We start from the raw sequence: 20,865 nt of genomic DNA, 5'->3' as shown, positions 1-20,865 counted from the left end.
CATTTATAAAAGTATGAACACATTCATATTAGTATTATCAGCAACATAAAGACTATCACCATTCAACTGGTAGAAAACTATGATTAATCCCAGAGTATTGTAACTGGATAACTTCAAGAAGCACGTCAATTGTGGTCTATACGGCATGTTCTCCACTCTAAAACTTGAAACACGTTTTCCTCACACGATACCACTATTCAGCCATGATGCATCTATATACATGTCTCTTGGCGATTCTGTGTTCAATCTGTGTGGCAAAAACTGCAGGGGAAGATGAGATTCGACAGAAGGTCAAAGAATTTATTCAAAAGGGACTTGACTGCCATAATAATCCAGCCTTGGCGATTTCCGTGGTAAAGGACGGGGAAATCGTTTTTGCGGAGGGGTTCGGGTTGAAGAATATTTCGGATCCATCATCTTTTGTGACAAATAGAACATTGTTTGGGATTGCATCTCTTTCAAAGGCATTTGCAGCAACTTTGTTGATGAAACTACTCGATGGAAACAAAAAGTAAGTAACATAATTTATGTGGAGGACAAATACAAGTTTTATATTACAAAAGGTATTACAATAATGTACGCAATTATTATTTAATACCTTAGTATTTTAATTAACAATTTAGAACAACTGTATTTTTTTTTCGTGTTCTTATCTTAACGTGGCCCTACTCTTTTCGGTGACCATGAGAGGGGTGGGGTTAAAATATGAATGTGTAAACTTTTAGAGTTCACTGTGCTACTTAACCCCATACAAAATCCATGCAAACACCGCGATATTAAAATTTCAAGACCTTACATTTCTGGATGATCATGATCAAACCATACATTTGTCCGTATAGATTTATCCCTGATGACAGCTTATGTGCAGGGAAAACCATACATTTGTCCGTATAGATTTATTCCTGATGACAGCTTATGTGCAGGGAAAACCATACAAGCCGAGGAATTTTCTGGATATCATGCGTGTGAAACATGTGTTTTCGATTATGCACTAAAATGTCAGTAATGTGTTTTTCAAATTCAGGTCCGTAAAAGCATTGTAATTCCATCAATAAAAAGATGTATCTATTTTTTCCATTACAACTAAGATAAACTTAAAAAATTTATTTGTAATAAAAGGTCAGTCACTCCCTTATATATATATAAGGGAGTGACTGACTTTTATTTAAAAGATATATATATATATATATATATATATATATATATATATATATATATATATATATATATATATATATATATATAGAGAGAGAGAGAGAGAGAGAGAGAGAGAGAGAGAGATTAATTAATTACTAGATCTCTATACATGTGTGATTGCTTACGCACGAGTGCATATACCACCGACTTAATAGCATCATTATTTGATATCTGCTTAGTCGTGATGAAATATGGACAGGATGTTGTTGTTGTTGTTGTAGGGTTTAACGCCATTTTCCAACACAATATATATATATATATATATATATATATATATATATATATATATATATATATATATATATATATATATATATATATGTTATGTTTTCCAGTTACTTGGCTGGTTACCATTATTCTCGATCATTAGTACAGCGTGTCCCCCAGGTTAAAGTACTGGGTAAAACAGGTTAATTAGCGAACTAGGGTTCCCTTTCCAACCAAGATGTTATCCGATAGCTAATTTAAGTACTCCCTTCATTCCGTTGCACGTCTATGGCAAATTAAACGGTATATCAAGATTCTGGCAACCATTGACAAAGTACTCCGGGTTTTCCCTTGGTACATTTTGTTCTAGAAATCACATGTTGGCGATTCAATGTTGTAAAGATTATCTCATGCCAAGATGATGTGATACATTATTATTTCTGGCATTGGTCTAAAATCAAACGAATACTGTGTTTATCACGAAACCTAGCGAAAATAAGAGATATTGTTTTCCCGGTTCTTTGGATTTTGCGTGAATTAGACTGATCTGTATGTAAGCGTTTTGTCTGACGCATGGTCAAAATTCTATGATGATTTTAAAAGTAATTTAACTGTCTTAGTGTCACTGTGGTACGTGTACATACGTATCTAAGCACTGGTGCCAATACCACTGTATTCAATATTAATTTATTAGTTTAAGTTTAAAAGAGTAAGAACACAGCTGCTCCTATCGTTGCTTACAATATACATATTAATCATATATGTACTAAAAAAAACTAGGATGCGAGAGCTCGTGGGATCGATTCCCAGTAGAGTCATACCAAAAACTTACAAAAATGGCACTTACAGCTGCCTCGCTTGGCGCTCAGCATTAAGAGGTTAGTATTGGAACTGGTCGGCCTGGTGTTAGGATAATGTGATAGGTGGGATATCATGCTACATGTCTGCGGCATGATGCCCCAGTGCTAGACATCACCATAAACTGTCACACTGCAGACATCGTAGCGATACGACTGAAAAAGTGTTAAAGCTACGTTAAAAATCCAAATCACTCACACACACACACTAAAAAACTACAAAGGAGGAGACTTTTCTCCATTCTCGCGAGATCTATTTAAGAACCAACGCTAATGTTTCAAGCTACACTTCGCAGTTACTTGTAATAGTTGTAATAAAGTTTACACCGTAGCTTTAAGAAATGCCAGACAGTTTTCCCACCCTACTGCTCGACTTAGTCATGAACTCACCTGCTTTATATGCAAGTGTAACGCGCTGAATTGAGTACTGCCTTCTGATTGGCGAATAGGTCGGGAATAATCGGGTTCCCGAATCGTATTTTCCCTGCATTGCACATTCGTATAGTGGAGTGCAATGTACGGATTATACGAAGCCGGGAATACTGATCAATTTCAAGATTACCACGGATATAAATTACAACTTATTAAATGCCATTACTCTTCCATCCTCTGGCGATATATTTCTATAATACCAAACTTATTCTTGTCAACTTTTGATCAACTTTGTACTTTTAATTTGTCACATTCGTGACCTGAGCGAAACTCTAATCTGCTATCCGTTGTTGTCAACTCAGATCTGCCAGGGAATAATATCGACTGAGATACAACTATGTATCACCCGACCGTACTCATGTATGTATGTATGTATGTATGTATGTGGTAACTGGGCCCGCTTGGTCTAGGTGACTAGCACCAGATTGCAGATCGAAACGATTGAATTTTGATTGCCACAAGCGTGTGTGTGTGTGTGTGTGTTTGTAACAAAATACACCCAGCAGTCAAATATAATTTTTTTCTCCGTATTCACATATAAATATTATCTCCGCTGTTAAGAAAGATTGAATTCCCACAAAAATCCAAGACAAGGTAGATGATGCGGTATAAAATCATGATGAAACTGATGAAGTCATATGGACTTTGCTTAGGAGCTAGTTTGAGTATGGTTTACGCATGACACAAAATAAATAAATGATTAAATAAATAAATAAAAAATATATATACGATTCAGCTAACTTTGGCATGGGAACACATAAAACAATATAGAAATCAGAAACACTCAGTGGAGAACCTAGTCTCATATGACACCTGTACAAACCTAGTCTCATATGACACCTGTACAAACCTAGACTCATATGACACCTGTACACAAAAAACTGCGTACCACGATTACAAAAAAAAGGAAATCCAATAAATTACATAATCTAAGAAACACGGAGTTCCATCGCGAAGCATTCCCTATAAGTACAATACTGCTGCTGGCATAACTACCACTACTGTTATTAGTACTACTGTTACCGCCACTAGTACTACTACTACCACTGCTTTTGTTATCACTATGATCAATGCCAGAATCACCACCATCCATTACTAATACTATATTATTACTCTTATTACTGCTACCAATATCACCACTTCAAATACTACTAGCACCACCACATCCAATCAAATCTCCACCACTTCTATTTCCATTAAAACCACCACCACATCCAATCAAATCTCCACCACTTCTACTTCCATTACAAACACCAACGCTACCACCACTGATATTATTACCATTCTACAGGTTTTCCCTGTCCAGTAAAGTGTCTGACGTTTTGGGGAAGGATGATTTGTTTTATGGCAAACTTAGAAGCCAGTACGCTACACTGGAAGATCTGTTGGCACACAGAATGGGCGTCCCTAGCAACAACAATATCAGACTGGATGATTCGCTGACCAGAGAAAATCTTGCTGGGTAAAAAAAACAAAGACATTATTTGGGAATTGTAGAAAAAAGAAAACACACCCTCCAAAAAACAATCAACAAAACTAAATCACAAACTCACAGCTTAAACAGAAGACACTAAATATTTTGCTTGATTATTTTTTGTTGTTTCGAAATATTTCAGAAATTTAGAGGAAAATATTGTGGTAATATATTGACAGTTTTAGAATAATGCTTCACTTCTTTGAATAAAATTTGTCATCTGTTGATACAGTTATGAATCTTACTGGACACGCATACTAAAATTACAGAACTTATTGTCTCATCTTTCTGCACACACACACACACACACACACACACACACGCGCGCGCAGAGGGATGATTAAAGGGTATAAAAATGAGGACAATGGGGCGGGGTAGTCCGGCTTGTGTTCTGCTTCTAAGTCCTTCATCAATGTATATACCCATTCTCTTTTTTTCTGTCCTATTTAAAAGACGACATTCAGCACTTAATTAGATCCGAAACGTCACAAACACCAATATATAAATAGGAATGCGGGCAAGACTTTCACTCGCAACAATGCGAAAACAACAATACGCATATGTGTTTGAAGGTTTGTTGAAATATAAATTTCAGCTAACTTTAATTTGTTTGTCACAAGATTTTACATGTGCGCGTTTTGTGAAACTTGGGGAAAGTCAGAAAGTAAATTTTGACGGTTTTGCAGTAGAATATTTTACATTTATTTAAATTAGGAAGAAAACAGAAACGTTTCGCAGATGCTGCGAAGATCTTACTATTATAAATCGTGAAGACAAAATGAACAGCAAAAATAGTGTGAAAAGAATTTACTCAGAATTAGAGGACTGTGTCTGTCTCCACTATAAAGGAGACCATTTAGATTCAGGTAAAGATTTGATACTTTGTTTTGCATATTTATCACTACAAGAGACTCCGATATGATTCGATGATACTGATAAGAACTGGGTCGAATTATTTGAAGAAAGAGTTCTGTCAATAACTTATTATCCTGCAGAATTTATCTGTTTGGATGGGGACCTCAACAGTAGAACTGGAAATCTCACTTCTACTGGGGACCTCAACAATAGAACTGGGGACCTCAACAGTAGAACTGGTAATCTTACTGAATTTTCAGAAAATGACATTGCTGATTTTAAGTTAAAGAAAACGCTTTCTAAACGCGAGATGAGGTTGGTACGGAAAGAAAATCGAAAGATTATGTTTGTAATGCATTCGGTATGTCACTGATCGATATATGTAAAGCATTACATATCCTAAATGGTAGGATGCATCAAAATCAGTATGGAAATCTCACATGTATCACATGTATCGCATATGAAGGGGATAGCGTAGTTGTCCATTTGATTGCTTCATCCGGCTTCTTTAAATATTGCTCAGGTTTTGAAATTGTCTCTAGGAGTGAATATGTACACGTCCCTACCATATGTGAGTTCACTTTTCCACTTGGCAACATTAGACACATGTATGTATTGGAGGATCGGTATACTAGTCCATATTTGACAGGTAGAATATAAACATATTACTAAACGAATTTGTTAATTCATTCCAAAGTGAACTATTTGTTTTTCGATATGATTTTAATCTCCCTTTCTCACATGAGATTGAAGAACCTGTGCAAGCATCACAAGTCTGCCCGAGGTATGTTATTTTATTGTAAAATAGGTAAGAAAACAACATATTCAGTGAGATAAACAATGTGATCTCTTAAAAAGGTAAAAACACCCCACTACATTCTCTACATTAATTTAGATTTAACATTTCCTTTCAAATTTGAAAGATTGCAAAATGAATAGAAATAGGTTCAGTCACGTGATTCGCATGAAAATAGAGAACTGTTAAGTATGAAAAGGAAATGGAATTATTAGAATTAATAATAATAATAATAATAATGTTTTATTTATAGAGGGTGACTCATTAGTCACGGACTATTCTCCCTTGAGGCCATCTGAAGGAGAGTATAACAATGCACATTATATGAAGATAGCAATAATTGCTGTTTGTTTTAACATGTTTAGTATTAAAATACTAAATTCCATTATCTATTAGAAGCACATACATGCTCATGATATCTCTTTTTAAATACTCTAATATTTTCAGTAGATTTTACATGTAGTGGAAGCTTATTCCACAGAACTATACCAGAGTACTGGAAGCTCTTTTTAAATTGCTCTGTTCTTGGTTTTGGTGCTAGAAGGTTTCCATGTGATATTGATCTCAACTGAAATTGTTTTGAAAAAGGTCTGATTAAGTCCTGAAGATACTCTGGTGCCATTCCATGCAGACATTATATAAAAGAACTGCCTTGTGAAAATCTATCCTGTCATATATTGTGAACCATTTGAGTTCTGTAAATAATGCTTTTGAGGGATGATCAATAGATGCATCTAAAATTACGCGTTCTGCTCGTTTCTTAAGTTCAGATTAGGTGTATCAAAGTTTTGGAATCTGACCAAAAAGCAAAACAAAACAAAAACACGTGCGCGCAAGGCACGCAATAAGGTCACGATCTCGTCTCGTCAATGATATGAGTACTTCAGATCGTTACTGTATCGTAGTGACTTAGAAATTAACTACTGTTTTAATTTTATAATTCCATGATGAATCGTTTGATGATTTGTTGAAACAAAATTCTCCGAAGCTGAATTTCTCATGTATCCGAACCTTAAAATCAAGATATCCTGGTGGATTAGATGGAATAGCCGACCCCCCCCCCCCACCATCAATCCAAAATACAGTACAGTTAAATGATTTAGCGTAATTCGTTACACCAGACACTTCCCTAAATAACTGGGCGAAAACATTATCTTTCCCTTGCACATAATGTCTTTTCAAATGACCCTAATAGTTACAGGGGTATGTCTCAAATTGATATCTTGAGTTAAATCTTTACTAGTATTTCAAACCTCATTCAGTGGTGCAATATAATATTGTAGTACTGGCACCAGACAAGGCTACGAAATTAAGCCCTCTTCTGTTTAAGCAATTTATAAATAATTTAGTTTCCAACCGCCGACAAAATTGTGATAATGGTATCTTCCTTATACAAGAAATATGACATCCATACACATTCTTGATGACGTTGCAAACTATATTAATGAAGACGATTCTTTACAAAGGCAAATTAATATTTTGGAGACATTTTGCGAAAACAGTGGAATGGGTATTAATTTAGATAAAACTGAAATTGTTTTATTCAGAAACGGTGGATTTTGGAGGACCAACGAAAAGTCGTATAAAAAAGGAAAACAAACGAAAACCGAATCCGGGTATAAATGCGACTCGGATCAAGTTACATGGGTTTCGAAAGTTAAAGTTGTTGTTTTAGGGTTTAACGCCATTTTTCAGCACACGATACATGGTGGAGGAAGAACCCAGAAAACCATCGGAAAGAACCACCGACCCACGAGAAGCTACTGGCAAGCTTTCTCACATACCCACATTAGCCGAATCCGAGACTCGAAAGTTAAATACATACTATTCAGATATGGATTTGGCTATTGTTGATTCGCTCAGGATGTAGGAGATGATTTGTTGTTGTTGTTGAATTTAGGACCACGTCTTAAAGAAAGACAGTTTCATTCAAGATTGGAATTAGCCGTAAATAAATCACACAAGCCATATCACTATAGTACATTTTATGATACTTTGTTCTTTCCGTTTTTATACAACCATTAATTTACCTACCCATCTACAAAATGAGTTAAACCGACTTCGCTGTTCCGCTGGTAATTTAGCTATAGAGGAAGGACGACATAAGGACAAATCAATGTATATGTGTGTTACGTGATAAAGTCAGAGACGAATATCACCTCTTTTTACAATGCCTTTTTTATGTAGTCTCAGAAACAGATTCATTTCCGAAATATTTAGCGAAAACATTCATGTGAAACAATCTTTTATTGGATGATAAGTCAAAGAACCATGTATATATCTATCTCTCATATATATATATATATATATATATATATATATATATATATATATATATATATATATATATATATATATATATAAACACACATACACATGTAATCTGCAACAATACGCATCATGTATCGAGACCATCTTACTTGTAAACGGGTTGAATTTACGGCACACCAGCACAAATAGGTTATTTAGTGTCATGGTAATTGGAGTATAGTGCCTTTCTCAAGGACACAGCATAATAGCTGACATAGGTTTGTCGGATGGTAGGATTCGAACCCGTACCCCTTCGGTTTGTGAGTTCGGCACACTAATCACTGAACCACGACGGCACCTTTTGTACGCAGTTTGAATGTGGATCAAAGCAGAACATATCAACGTTATTCATGTAATATTCTCGGTCCTGGTGCTGTATGAGACTGGACAAATTATTTTTAAGGATTCTTATTGTGGAAGACCGGTTGCCATGAAAACGAAAAAAAATGTTTATAAAGAAACCAGTCAGATAAATGTAAAGTAATTAAGAACCGTATCCACGCTTTATTAGTGGGAGGCTTTTTGAATCATATATCTATCATGACTTAAAGTTTCTAACTCATTTGTCGCTTAGAACCTGTTACACAACTTGCTGTCCCTAACTTTGGATAAAACCATTCCGTATTTACAATAATATTTGCGCGACTATGTTGCAGATTTAGTTCCGTCGACCTGTGTCGATTTGGACTGAGAGTAGCATTGGCTACGCTAGTCCAGTGCCATTTGTTCAGATCATAGCAATCACCTATAATTCACCTAGTGACATTCAACTAGATACCTAAGAAACAGTATGATTGGAGAGGTCGAGTTTTATCACTGTAAAAGACATAGCGTCAATAAGAGGAGAAAATAAATCAAAATCTCTCTCCCAGGGTAACTTTCCTTATAGGGTCAAATATTTAGGGCAGGGGTGCACAACCTTTTTTTTTCGGCCAAGGGCTATATTGCATTTTCTAAGACCACTCGAGGGCCGCAAACACGACGCTGCATGTTCTATACAACAACGACTGTTAAACGAAATTAACGTTAATAAATTTTGTAATAAACTACTGCTTGACATGGAGGTGTTAATATAATTTTACCTTTAGTAGCCGAATGGATTTCTAATTTCTTTAATATAATTACTGTTCACGGCTCAGATTTCTGTGCATTTTTAATTTGCCCTGACGGCCGGACAGAAGACGTTCAAGGGCTGGAATAGATCTGGCCCGCGGGCCGCGTGTTGTGCTCCTCTGATTTAGGGGATACCAATTTTTGCACATGGATCAATACACAACAATTTTTAACTACTTACGCACATATTTTCCAAATTAATCTGAAGTGGTCTTCAACTGAGTGGGTTGATAACCTCCACCTTACCCCCCCCCCCCCAATAAAAAAAGAGCAAGAAACAGCCGACCCTGGATGAGCAGCTTATTTGCCCTTGTATATGCCACAAACGTGAATTGAACATGTGACCAAAAAGGAAGAAAGCGATAGCTTTACGGCTGTGCAATTCATATTCGAATAATTTTGAGTCATGTTTTACTTTATCGTTTAAGGCGACTGAAGTATTTAAAACCCGCTGGTGGGTTCCGTTCCAGTTTCTACTACAACAATCTCATGTATGGACTGATCACTTACATCACGGAAAGGCTTGGCGGCCGGAAATGGGAGGATTTGGTCACGACAGAATTATTCCAACCTCTCGGAATGACGTCATCCAATTTTGTCACGACTGTCGATTGGGAGAAAGTTGACCTTGCCGTGGGCTATCTTGACAAAGATGGACAACTTTATGAAGTGCCCAATGAATTTTCAAGGTTTCCAGAATATTTTCCATGTTACTTAATTTCTCTTTCTGCCTCCTACCTCTTCTCTCTTCCTCTTTGTTGCAAGAATACGATTCACGATGGAATATATTTCCATACCCCTGTTGCTGCTACTACTACTACTACTACTACTACTACGTCATTGCTTTTGGTGTCTTTGTCAACATTATACACATTAACAAATATTTGCCGAGATGAAGATCTTAAAGAGTCGAATGTCTTGAAATATTGGTCTGATTTTAAACTTAATATTAAATAGCAGTCATACGTGTTTGTTGTGGAAAGCTCCTCTGCCATACTCCACATCCCACATCAACCCCAGGGTCGTCACGCTACCGGGAAATCGGGAAAAAAGTCGGGAGAAATGATAATTTTTCCCGACCGTGAAAAGTCCTTGAATTTCGTAAAGACTGATGAAAGTCGGGAAAAACCCGGGAATATTCCGCCAGCACTTGACGGCCGAAACAATCACGTAATTGAGTCTAACTAAACAGAAACTGGGTTAACTTTATCGAGCTCTAACCAGAACATTTGGAGGGTGTAGTATGGATTATCTGGGTGCTCGCAATAAACATATATGCTGAATAAATCCAAACGCTCAGTGGATTAGATTCGTTTAGTAGTCTTTTATTTTCAAAATCAGATCGATATTCGTATCTTTTCTTACATGGAAGGTATGAAAACCAGTCTTGCATCACAAGAGGCCAACATGGTGGTGGCAAGCGTAGCCACTTACCGGATGGCCTAGCAAACTTTAAACGTTGTTAGATCGAGTAATACATACATGAAATCGATATGAAATTACCTATCTTCTCAGAAATTGTGACTATTATACTCGTTATGTCGTTAATCTGCTGAAGGTCAAGATAAAACTACTGCGTTGATGAAATGTGACCTGGTACTCGTGATTTGCATTGTTACTCGCATGAGCATACGAATCTAACAATCAACATTTTCAAATGTTGTAGCGAATTATATATATATATATATATATATATATATATATATATATATATATATATATATATATATATATATATATATATATTTACATGAAAGTGGTATACTGGCTGTAATTTAAACACAATATGAAAGAACACAAAATGTTCCATATTTATATATTCCTGGAACGACTATGAAACTGGTATACTGGCTGTAATTTAAACACAATATGAAAGAACACAAAATGTTCCATATTTATATATTCCGGGAACGACTATGAAAGTGGTATACTGGCTGTAATTTAAACACAATATGAAAGAACACAAAATGTTCCATATTTATATATTCCGGGAACAACTTCTGGAGTTTTGTTGTATCACGTGACTACCAGGTTGGCATGTGCTGTCTCCTTGATAAATCAGACTGGCCAGATTGCTGATTTTTACAAAAGATATGAGGCTGTCATTTAAGATAATTTAATTTCTGTACAACAACATTAAAAATGTTTGTTGTTGATATCACGTGAATATTAGACTTCTGATGTCGTCGTTTCAGATTTGTGAAGTCATGTGACTAGTAATGCAGATGGTGAGTACAGGGTCAGGTTTTATCTACGCCATAGTTTTGTCTAGTCTGTCAGCGGATTAAAGACATAACGATTATAATACTTGCCATTTCTGAGAAAATAAATCATTTTCCCATCGCTTTCATACAGGTATAAGTCGATATAACATACATTTAAATTTTATAGGCCCGCTGGCAAGCGACTACAATATGTCGCTCCCGCAAGGTGACAGCAAATTCCAAATTTTTGATATGCAGTTGCGATGGCCCCACACCTAAATGTCCAAATATGAAAAATGGGGTGGGAATATTCGGAGGAAATCCATATTTGATAACGGATTGTGTTGGTTTTAAGCCAGATTTGTAGTGTAAATTGTTGAATCTCAGAGCTGAAATGAGAAAATATCGTCCCTTTTATTATATATTTAAAACCATACCAGCTGGTTTTACAGAAAATTCAGTCCTTGTTTATACAACAGTATATAAATTTGAAGGTCTTTTGTCAAACTTTAAATCAACCCTTTTGAAAATGTTTTTTTTTTTTAAATCGTGCAATTTTTAACCAGATTGTATTAAGAAGATTATGTTGTTTGAAAAATCTTGTTTGTGATTTTATTGGCACAGATAAATTCAGGGTTAAACTCTTTTCGTTACAAGACAAGATACTAATTATTTGCGTTCATTGTTTTTTTATGTACTGTAATAGGAAATGTTTACTTTTTGTAAGATGCATATATATATATATATATATATATATATATATATATATATATATATATATATATATATATTCTTTAGAATTAAAGCCTTGAAAGAAAAAAAAAACAACATATTTATGTTGATCATGTTGTTCCCACTTAGCGACATAATGCAGGTCAGCAAATAAAGTTATAATTTTTATTTTGTACATTGCAATGACTTTACATGCCAATTTTAAGCAGTAGAATCAAGCTTGTTTCGTGTGATACATTTTGTGGTTTTGTATGTGATCATCTTTTCTGACTCAGATGTTGTGGAGAGTCTTGAAAGAGAAACATATTAAGATTTAGAAAATGCATGTTTTTATAATCTAAAATGTTCTTTAGTTCCATTCAGTAATGGTCATAGGTGAAACCTTGAAAAAATTAATTTCATCTTGGAAAAGCCCTGGAAAAGACCTGGAAGTTTATCTTTAGAAGAGCGTGAAAACCATGCACCCCCACCCCTCTGTATGCATTTGAACAAAACATAAAAGGAATGAAGAGAAGCCTACGCGAGAGCATCGACCGGACAAAAGCGGACACACGATGCAGTCTTTGAAAGTAAAAATCATCCTGGATAGACGTTTAAAGAAACACAAACACAAAGCCTTGTAAAACCTAGGAAACGGGTCAAATTAGTTTTTATATTATAATGGGGACGTCCCAGTAAGGACGTCCTTATCGTAACATGGAGAGGAAGATGGGTTTCAGTTTGATTTGGATATCGGTGTGTTGCCCATTTTTCCAAACATTGCTGCATTGGAAGTTTTTTCCACTAGAACGGGAACACATAGTCAAAATTATAGGTACTCTGTTTTCAAGTCATAAGTGTGCGGCAATACGAAAGTGTACTCTGTTTTGAAGTCAGAAGTGTGCGGCAATACGGAAAACATATTTCCGTTAAAATAAACTGATCATAGATCTGCATGGCACGTGTTCAATTAATATCATTTGTTACTGCCGTGTATACGTTTTTTAACTTAAAACACGAATAAAATAAAATTGATTTTTAAGTTCTGTTTGTTTGAGGGTTGTATACTTCATGTGTAATTAGAAATAACATAAAATAACACATAGGAGTGATACATCATTATGAGCGGACAGTGTTATGAAATCCACTTCAACATTACATGAAAATGGACATTTCTCTAAAAATAATTAAACCACCATTCGAATTAAAAAATAATAGATACATGTGGTACGTTTATTATTTATATAGGAACATTAGACTAACAAATGTAACTTAAGGTTCAACTATTTATCTGTTTATTTATTTCTCCTACGTTTATTGACGTTTCATTGTCTCACTAGTTCAACAATAATGACAAATAGAGACTTTGATAACAACTTTTGAATGTTACCGATGTATTTATAAAAATATTAGTTATGTTTAGAGTTTTTTAAATTATAAATTGCCAAATCTATTTATTATTATTATTATTATTATTATTATTATTATTATTATAATAAGGGATTGGCTTTGAAATGTAGCTGGGGATTGTTAAGTGAAAGTGTGTGTTTGGGTGGGTTGGTGGAGTCGAGAGAGAAGAACTGTAATACCAATGACCTTTCAGTATGATTGTATGTGATTCAGTACAAATGTTTTATGTGTAAAACACTCTGCAAAATAAAATATAAAACCATGTAAATGAACATTATCATATTATCATAAATAATTATGAAATTGTTAACGTTGATTACCATATAAAAATTAAATCTGTAAATTCATCAGAAGTTGAGATAAGACAATGGCTAGTTAAATACATAATAAAGTTAGGTATGAAGATGATATTGATGAAAGAGTATAAACAGTGTATTTATATGAAAGAGTATAAACACTGTATTTATATATGAAAGAGTATAAACACTGTATTTATATGAAAGATTATAAACACTATTTATATGAAAGAGTATAAACACTATTTATATGAAAGAGTATAAAAACAGTATTTATATGAAAGAGTATAAACACTGTATTTATATGAAAGAGTAGAAACACATTATTTATATGAAAGAGTATAAACACTGTATTTATATGAAAGAGTATAAAAACAGTATTTATATGAAAAAGTATAAACACTGTATATGAAAGAGTATAAACACTATTTATATGAAAGAGTATAAACACAGTATTTATATGAAAGAGTATAAACACTGTATTTATATGAAAAGTAGAAACAAAATATTTATTTGAAAGAGTATAAACACTGTATATGAAAGAGTATAAACACTGTAAGAATATGAAAGAGTATAGACACTATACATGAAAGAGTAGAAACATAGTATTTATATGAAAGAGAAATAATGACTTTATTTGCTAACAAATTAAGTATCGCATTCGACATACAGATTCTGCTCAAAATATGATGCCTTTTTTACACTAACCGTCTTAACTTATTGTTTACCGCCTTCGCTCCAAAATTTCGTGACAAAATAGAAAGTATGGAGATTAGGATGAGAGTGTTTGATTTTTCCGACATTAGCGTCTTATAGTCTTTTTCTTTTTGTACAAGGATCTTTTTTCAAGTCCCGGGAGAATCTATGATTTTTTAAAATGGGTTTCGAAATTAAATCTAGGCTGGATTGTTTTGCTTATGATAGTGATATTTCTCTTTTCTTAAATCTGAAAAAATGCACTACTCTAGTAGAAACGGAGTTCATTAGAACACCACAGTTTTTTATTTTAAATCCGCAACACAGTTTTATCACAGGTACACTACATTATTCACAAACTAGCTGGTTACAAGTTTGTACAAACCGGATATTTTCCATTTAATTATCAAATGTTAATTCCATCGTAAAAATCTAAACGTTCGACTCGCTAAACTTCATGAATTCAATTTATTCTAATTTGTATGGGTTTGTCGCCATCGCATTCTTGTTGAATTTTTGTTGGTTTACAAACATTGGATTGGATAGCATTGTTAAAATAAACGAAACAAGATGCAGATTCGATAATAAAAGATAACAATAAATAAACGAAATAAAATGGAAAATTAAAAAATAAAACCGAAATATACATTTGGAGCAAATATGCCATTGTTTTGTAATGCTTTACGAAAGGTCAGATGTACATAATATTCGTGCAAATGTGTGTTGCTGTTGGGAGTTTGGGGGTATGGGACATAATTCTAGTAGATATGAATCATACGCTTGGTTGACAATTTCCTGCCTTTCCAAAGTCATACAAATATGTAATTATGTAGTCCTCTGACAAGGGCAGTACAGTCGACTGAACTTGAGCGGGATGCTTCATGTTCCTTTAATATTACCATGTCAAATAGTTTACACAGTCGTGCTCAGCTAAACATGTTTCTCCATCAGTATTATAATCAAATACTAGCAATGCAATAGAGCTAGAAGTTCTTCTGGTGAAAACCTCATTTCTGTGTGACTTTCCTTTCAAGCACAGTTGTGATAACAGGATTTCAAAGATGGCTACCATGGATGCCATAGTGAATACTATATCACCGCCATTTTTATTCAGACATCATAAGGAGAATTTTTGTGTAAACCTCATGATAATGCCTTCTTCCACGCATAACGGTGGCGTGCACGCTGAACGTCACTATTTTTTAAAATTTATTTAGGGCCAATTAGACATAAGAATTCTTCTAGTGAAAACTCCATGTTTATATGACAAACCCAATCAGAAGGAGTAGCAATAACAAGATTTTAATGATGGCTTTTCTGACTGCCATTCTTAGTATCAGATGGGAATCCTTTGCATTCAGAACCAACTAGATATTATAAGACGTATTGTAGTGTAAACCCCATGTTTATATGGCGATCCATTTAGGAGGACTAACGATAAAACTATTTTCAACTTGGCCACTGTGCGGCCATAATGGACGTCAGATCTGGACCAGTTTAATTTAAGACCAGCAGAATTTCATAAGAATTCTTTTAGTGAAATCCCATATTGATATGCCCATCGATTCTGGAGGGGTTGCCGACTGGTTGTCTGACTGATACGCATGATTGTTTGAGTTGAGTGGCACGTGTGTATTTTAATGGGTGGTATGATGTGACCCCCCACCCCCCAGATATTGAGATCCTCTTATTTCAAGGATTTTATTAATAAGTAAGGGCGTCGCGATCATTCCTTGTCGCATTTACAAAAAGGGGACATCTCGTATAGAGGTGTGTTCCCAGTATTTTGTCTTGTATGCTCACCGATGTCCCGTTTTGCACCCTTTTCAAAGACACACACACACACACACACACACACACACACACAGAGTGTACCACGACTGCAAATTATCAATCTCTGTTGTTGCAGGTTATGGGGACTGCTGTGTGGGTCTGGATGCGTGCTAAGTAACGCCCTGGACATGGCGAAGTGGATGATGTTTCACCTTTCTGGCGGACGGAATACGAAAGGAGTCTGGGTGCTCAGGGAGGGGGTATTAGGCGAGGCCCACAAGAAGCATCAGCCCGTGCCAACCTCCACAATAAGTTCATATCTGACCCGCCCCACCGCCTCTGTGGCCTTCAGCGAAGACAACTATGGACTCGGCTGGATGATAGGATACTACCGGGGTAAAACGCAGTCAACAATGAATGGCCAGAAAAATCATAAAACAGTTGGATTTTGCTTTGTTTTTTTTTTTAACGTAGCTTTAACGATTTTTCAGTCATATTGCTACGTTGTCTGCAGTGTTGCAGTTTATAGTGATGTCTAGGACTGGGGCATCAAGTCACATTATCCTGACACCAGGCCGACCAGTCCTAACACTAACTTCTTAATGCTGAGCGCCTAGCGAGGCAGCTGTTAGTACCATTTGTATAAGTCTTTGGTATGAGGCGGCCGTGATTCGAACCCGCGACCTCCCGCATCCGAGGCGGGCGCTTTAACGACTAGGCCATCGGAGCGGTCAATTCTGTGTTGGAGTTTAATCATACGATTTTTGGGTGAACGTGTAGTAAATATGTGATGTGATGTGATTTTGATTGTTTACGTAGCTTTAACAATGTTTCAGTAACATCGCTACGATGTCTGCATTGTGGCAGTTTATAGTGATGTCTAGCACTGGGGCATCATGCCGCAGACATGTAGCATGATGTCCCACCCAGTCACATTATCCTGACACCAGGCAGGCCAGTCCTAACACTAACCTCTTAATGCTGAGCGCCTAGCGAGGCAGCTGTTAGTACCATTTTTGTAAGTCTATGGTATGACTCGGTCGGGGATCGAACCCACGACCTCCCGCATCCAAGGCGGAAGCTCTAACCACTAGGCCACTGGAGCGGTTTAGTAAATAATTAGGTTTTCTATCTTAATAATAATAATAATAATAATAATAATGATAATAATAATAATAATAATAATAATAATAATAATAATAATAATTAAAAAAGATAATAATAATAAATAAATAATAATAAAAGCCTTCATGATGATGATGATGATGATGTGTTTTTGAAGAGATTTGCTTGTGATTCCCTCCTGAAACAAGTCAGTATGTCCAGAGAAGCAATAATCTCAAACAATATTGGGTGGTTAACTATGGAACTTAATTTTTGTTTTGTCTGGAATACTCATGAATTCTCTGTTTTAACATATATATATATATATATATATATATATATATATATATATATATATATATATATATATATATATATATATATATATATCTTTGCCTCACTTCGATCTAAGTTGACCTGATGACTAAAATCACAACTGCTGGTGGTTTTACTGCATATTTAATGCATATACAGGTACTGAACCAGATTCTATCAAATATGACAGTGTTACAGACCTTCAAGAATTGAATTATACTGAAGACGAAGACGTGCATTTTCCGGCTAATCAAAACGTAAGGGAGACAAATCACTATGGAATAAAGCGTATACAGCTATGCCAGATGAACGGGTTAAGGATCGCCAATGGTAGATGCGGATGCAATAAAGGCATAGGGAAATTTACATATATCCATGGCAACAAGACCATAGCAATGTATATAATTTTAGCTGATATGCATATATTAAAACATATTTTCCATTTAAAGAGATTATGGATTACAATTCATGCATATGCCCATTGTACTATCCCTCTACTACATTTGCAAATTAGAACAGAGATCAGTCTGAGATTGGGGGTGGGTGGGTAATATTGTTGATAAATAAATATGGAACAAAGAAGAAGGGTTGTCTTTTATTCAAAATCACAATTATCTCGAAATGTGGATGCAAATTTAAATAATATCAGCTATTACAAACTCAATAGATGCTTCAAAACAATTACTGGTATTTACCATGATGAAACATACACAACAGAAAGAGTCAATATAAAGCAAAACCTAGCTGCGAGACCTTGAAGACAATTTTGTTAAGGTCAGTCTTGTTTCGACTTATATTGATATTGACTTTAATTGTTTTAATGCAGAATTGTGTACATGAGCTTTAAGTTTTATAAAAACGACTTTTCTTCACGGTATTAATCATCGTTGATAGCAGTTTTCAATCCATAATTTTAGCATGCTGGTTGAAAACCCGTTAACAATATACAACATCATTCGGTTTGTTTGTATCTTATCTATATTCAAATTTGAATCTCGGTATCAATAATTTGCAAATAATAGAAATTACTAGTCTTATTAATTTAATTGCACTATCTTTTTCCGAAACAAAATGAAATGCCCTCTACTGAATGTATTTATCAACAATTTAGCGACCGTATCTATTAACCATGTTAGGAATGCCAATACCGTATATATTAACCATGCTAGGAATGCCAATACCGTATCTATTAACCATGCTAGGAATGCCAATACCGCCATTTATCAACCACGTTAGGACCATATTTATACACCATATAAAGTCCGTATTTATCAACCATTTCGGGACCGTATTTATCAACCATGTTAGGTCCGTATTTATACACCATATAAAGTCCGCATTTATCAACCATGTTAGTACCATATTTATACACCATATAAAGTCCGTATTTATCAACCATGTTAGGACCGTATTTATCAACCATTTCGGGACCGTATTTATCAACCATGTTAGGACTCTATTCGTACACCATATAAAGTCGTATTTATCAACCATGTTAGGACCGTATGTATACACCATATAAAGTCCTTATTTAGCAACCATGTGAGGACTGTGTTTTTACACCATATAAAGTCCGTATTTATCAACCATGTTAGGACCGTATTTACACACCGTATAAAGTCCGTATTTATCAACTATGTTAGGACTGTATTTATACACCATATAAAGTCCGTATTTATGAACCATGTTAGGACCGTATTTATACACCATATTAAGTCCGTATTTTTTAACCATTTCAGGATTGTATTTATTACTCAAGTTTGAGTTGAATGTATTTATCAACCATTTCAGAATTTTCTTTATCAACCATGTCAGGACCATAACTGTCACTGAAGGAAAATGAGATGTAGGCAGAATCAGAATTACTTCTTCAAATAAATTAACACGCTTTTCACCGGGCACGTTTACAACTTCACCGCGAAAAATTTGTTGTATTATTTTGACTAACACCCATCTTGCTTTTCTTTTATAGTGTGAACATACACGAGGGGTGGATATATATATTTTTGTTCCGATGGGTGAGAATGAACGAGAACGTATAAGGTGTTATGTTTTTGAGAAAGAGTTAAAGAATTAACGCCTATTTAGTTTTCTAGAATTGGGCTGAAGTTTTCAACAAGCTTACCTTTTATAATATAATTTTCCCCAAGATTTCAAATATCTTTTCTTTCAGGTTATCCATTACTGACCCACACCGGATCCACCGACGGGCACCGTTCACTGCTGACGCTTTACCCAAACCAGAAGCTGGGCATCTTCACTGCCATGACTGGGGACGATCCTAGCTATATATTCCGCTCTAATCTCCACAACTTTCTCAGTGATCTTTACTTAAACGAAGAACCATGGTTGAATGAATCCACGATCTGTACATTTCCAGAACCTTGGTTTGAGAAGAAACCTTCAACGAAGAGAACACCCATTGATAAAGATATTCAACCCTTCCGAGCTAATGAATCGTATGTTGGCGTATATAGCAACGAAGCCTATGGAGATATAAAAATCCATATTAGCGAGGACAATCAATTAATGGCGACTTATGGGTATGCTAGTTTTTTGCTGTTTGCCAAAAAAACAAGTGACGTGTTTTACGCGGAAGGAACGGGACTTTTGAAAGATGTAAAAGATTTCACGACATTCAGGTTTGTAGACAAAAGTAATACAAGCAATGTAATGAACACTCTGGAAATTCCAAGTTTCGAATCATTGGATCCTCCAGTTTTCACTAGAAGGAAGGCAGTCGCCATACATATTTCAAGCTCGAACCGCGTGTCTAACTGCATCGCGCGTGGGTATCTTACGGTATTAATATTGATAGTAACTGTAATATGGTAGACAACATGGATCATTCAATAACGATCCGTACGTTAGAGCCATCATAACACTGTAGCTTCCAGGGAACGGCAGGTAGGTCGCACATGAAGAAAAAGTATTTGAAAAAACGGCGGTTAGAATATTTTGAATGAAATGGCACTTAGATCAGCACGGTCATTCCATAATTAAATACATCTCTCATTACTGATGAAAAAATATTTTGCTGAATATCGAATTAATGTATTGTAATGGCTTTTTAACAGAAGAATAAAGGTAATAATAAACACAATCCATAATTATT

General features: G+C 35.2%; 1 protein-coding gene across 1 annotated transcript; it reads left to right on the top strand.

The window, feature by feature from the left end:
• Positions 1 to 29: 29 nt before the first annotated feature.
• Positions 30 to 20,853, top strand: LOC149774737 (uncharacterized). Its single transcript, XM_089944790.1, has 5 exons — positions 30 to 511; positions 3,985 to 4,155; positions 9,670 to 9,930; positions 16,468 to 16,727; positions 19,924 to 20,853. The coding sequence occupies exons 1-5, from the start codon at positions 204 to 206 to the stop codon at positions 20,583 to 20,585; spliced, it is 1,662 nt and encodes a 553-aa protein (XP_089800916.1). The 5' UTR covers positions 30 to 203; the 3' UTR covers positions 20,586 to 20,853.
• The last annotated feature ends 12 nt before the right edge of the window (positions 20,854 to 20,865 follow it).

Source organism: Sinohyriopsis cumingii, unplaced genomic scaffold, assembly GCF_028554795.1.
Source record: "Sinohyriopsis cumingii isolate HCF-2022 unplaced genomic scaffold, ASM2855479v2 utg000160l, whole genome shotgun sequence".
Lineage (NCBI taxonomy): Eukaryota > Metazoa > Mollusca > Bivalvia > Unionida > Unionidae > Sinohyriopsis > Sinohyriopsis cumingii.
Note: the sequence above shows the minus strand (reverse complement) of the source record. Positions and strands in the feature narration are given on the sequence as shown.

What these genes read in the sequence shown, in the direction of transcription:
- LOC149774737 (XM_089944790.1), top strand. Translation starts at nt 204, where the DNA reads ATGATGCATCTATATACATGTCTCTTGGCGATTCTGTGTTCAATCTGT. An exon ending in ACCAGAGAAAATCTTGCTGG is followed by an intron (nt 4,156 to 9,669) that starts GTAAAAAAAACA and finishes TTATCGTTTAAG; the next exon opens with GCGACTGAAGTATTTAAAAC. An exon ending in GTGCCCAATGAATTTTCAAG is followed by an intron (nt 9,931 to 16,467) that starts GTTTCCAGAATA and finishes CTGTTGTTGCAG; the next exon opens with GTTATGGGGACTGCTGTGTG.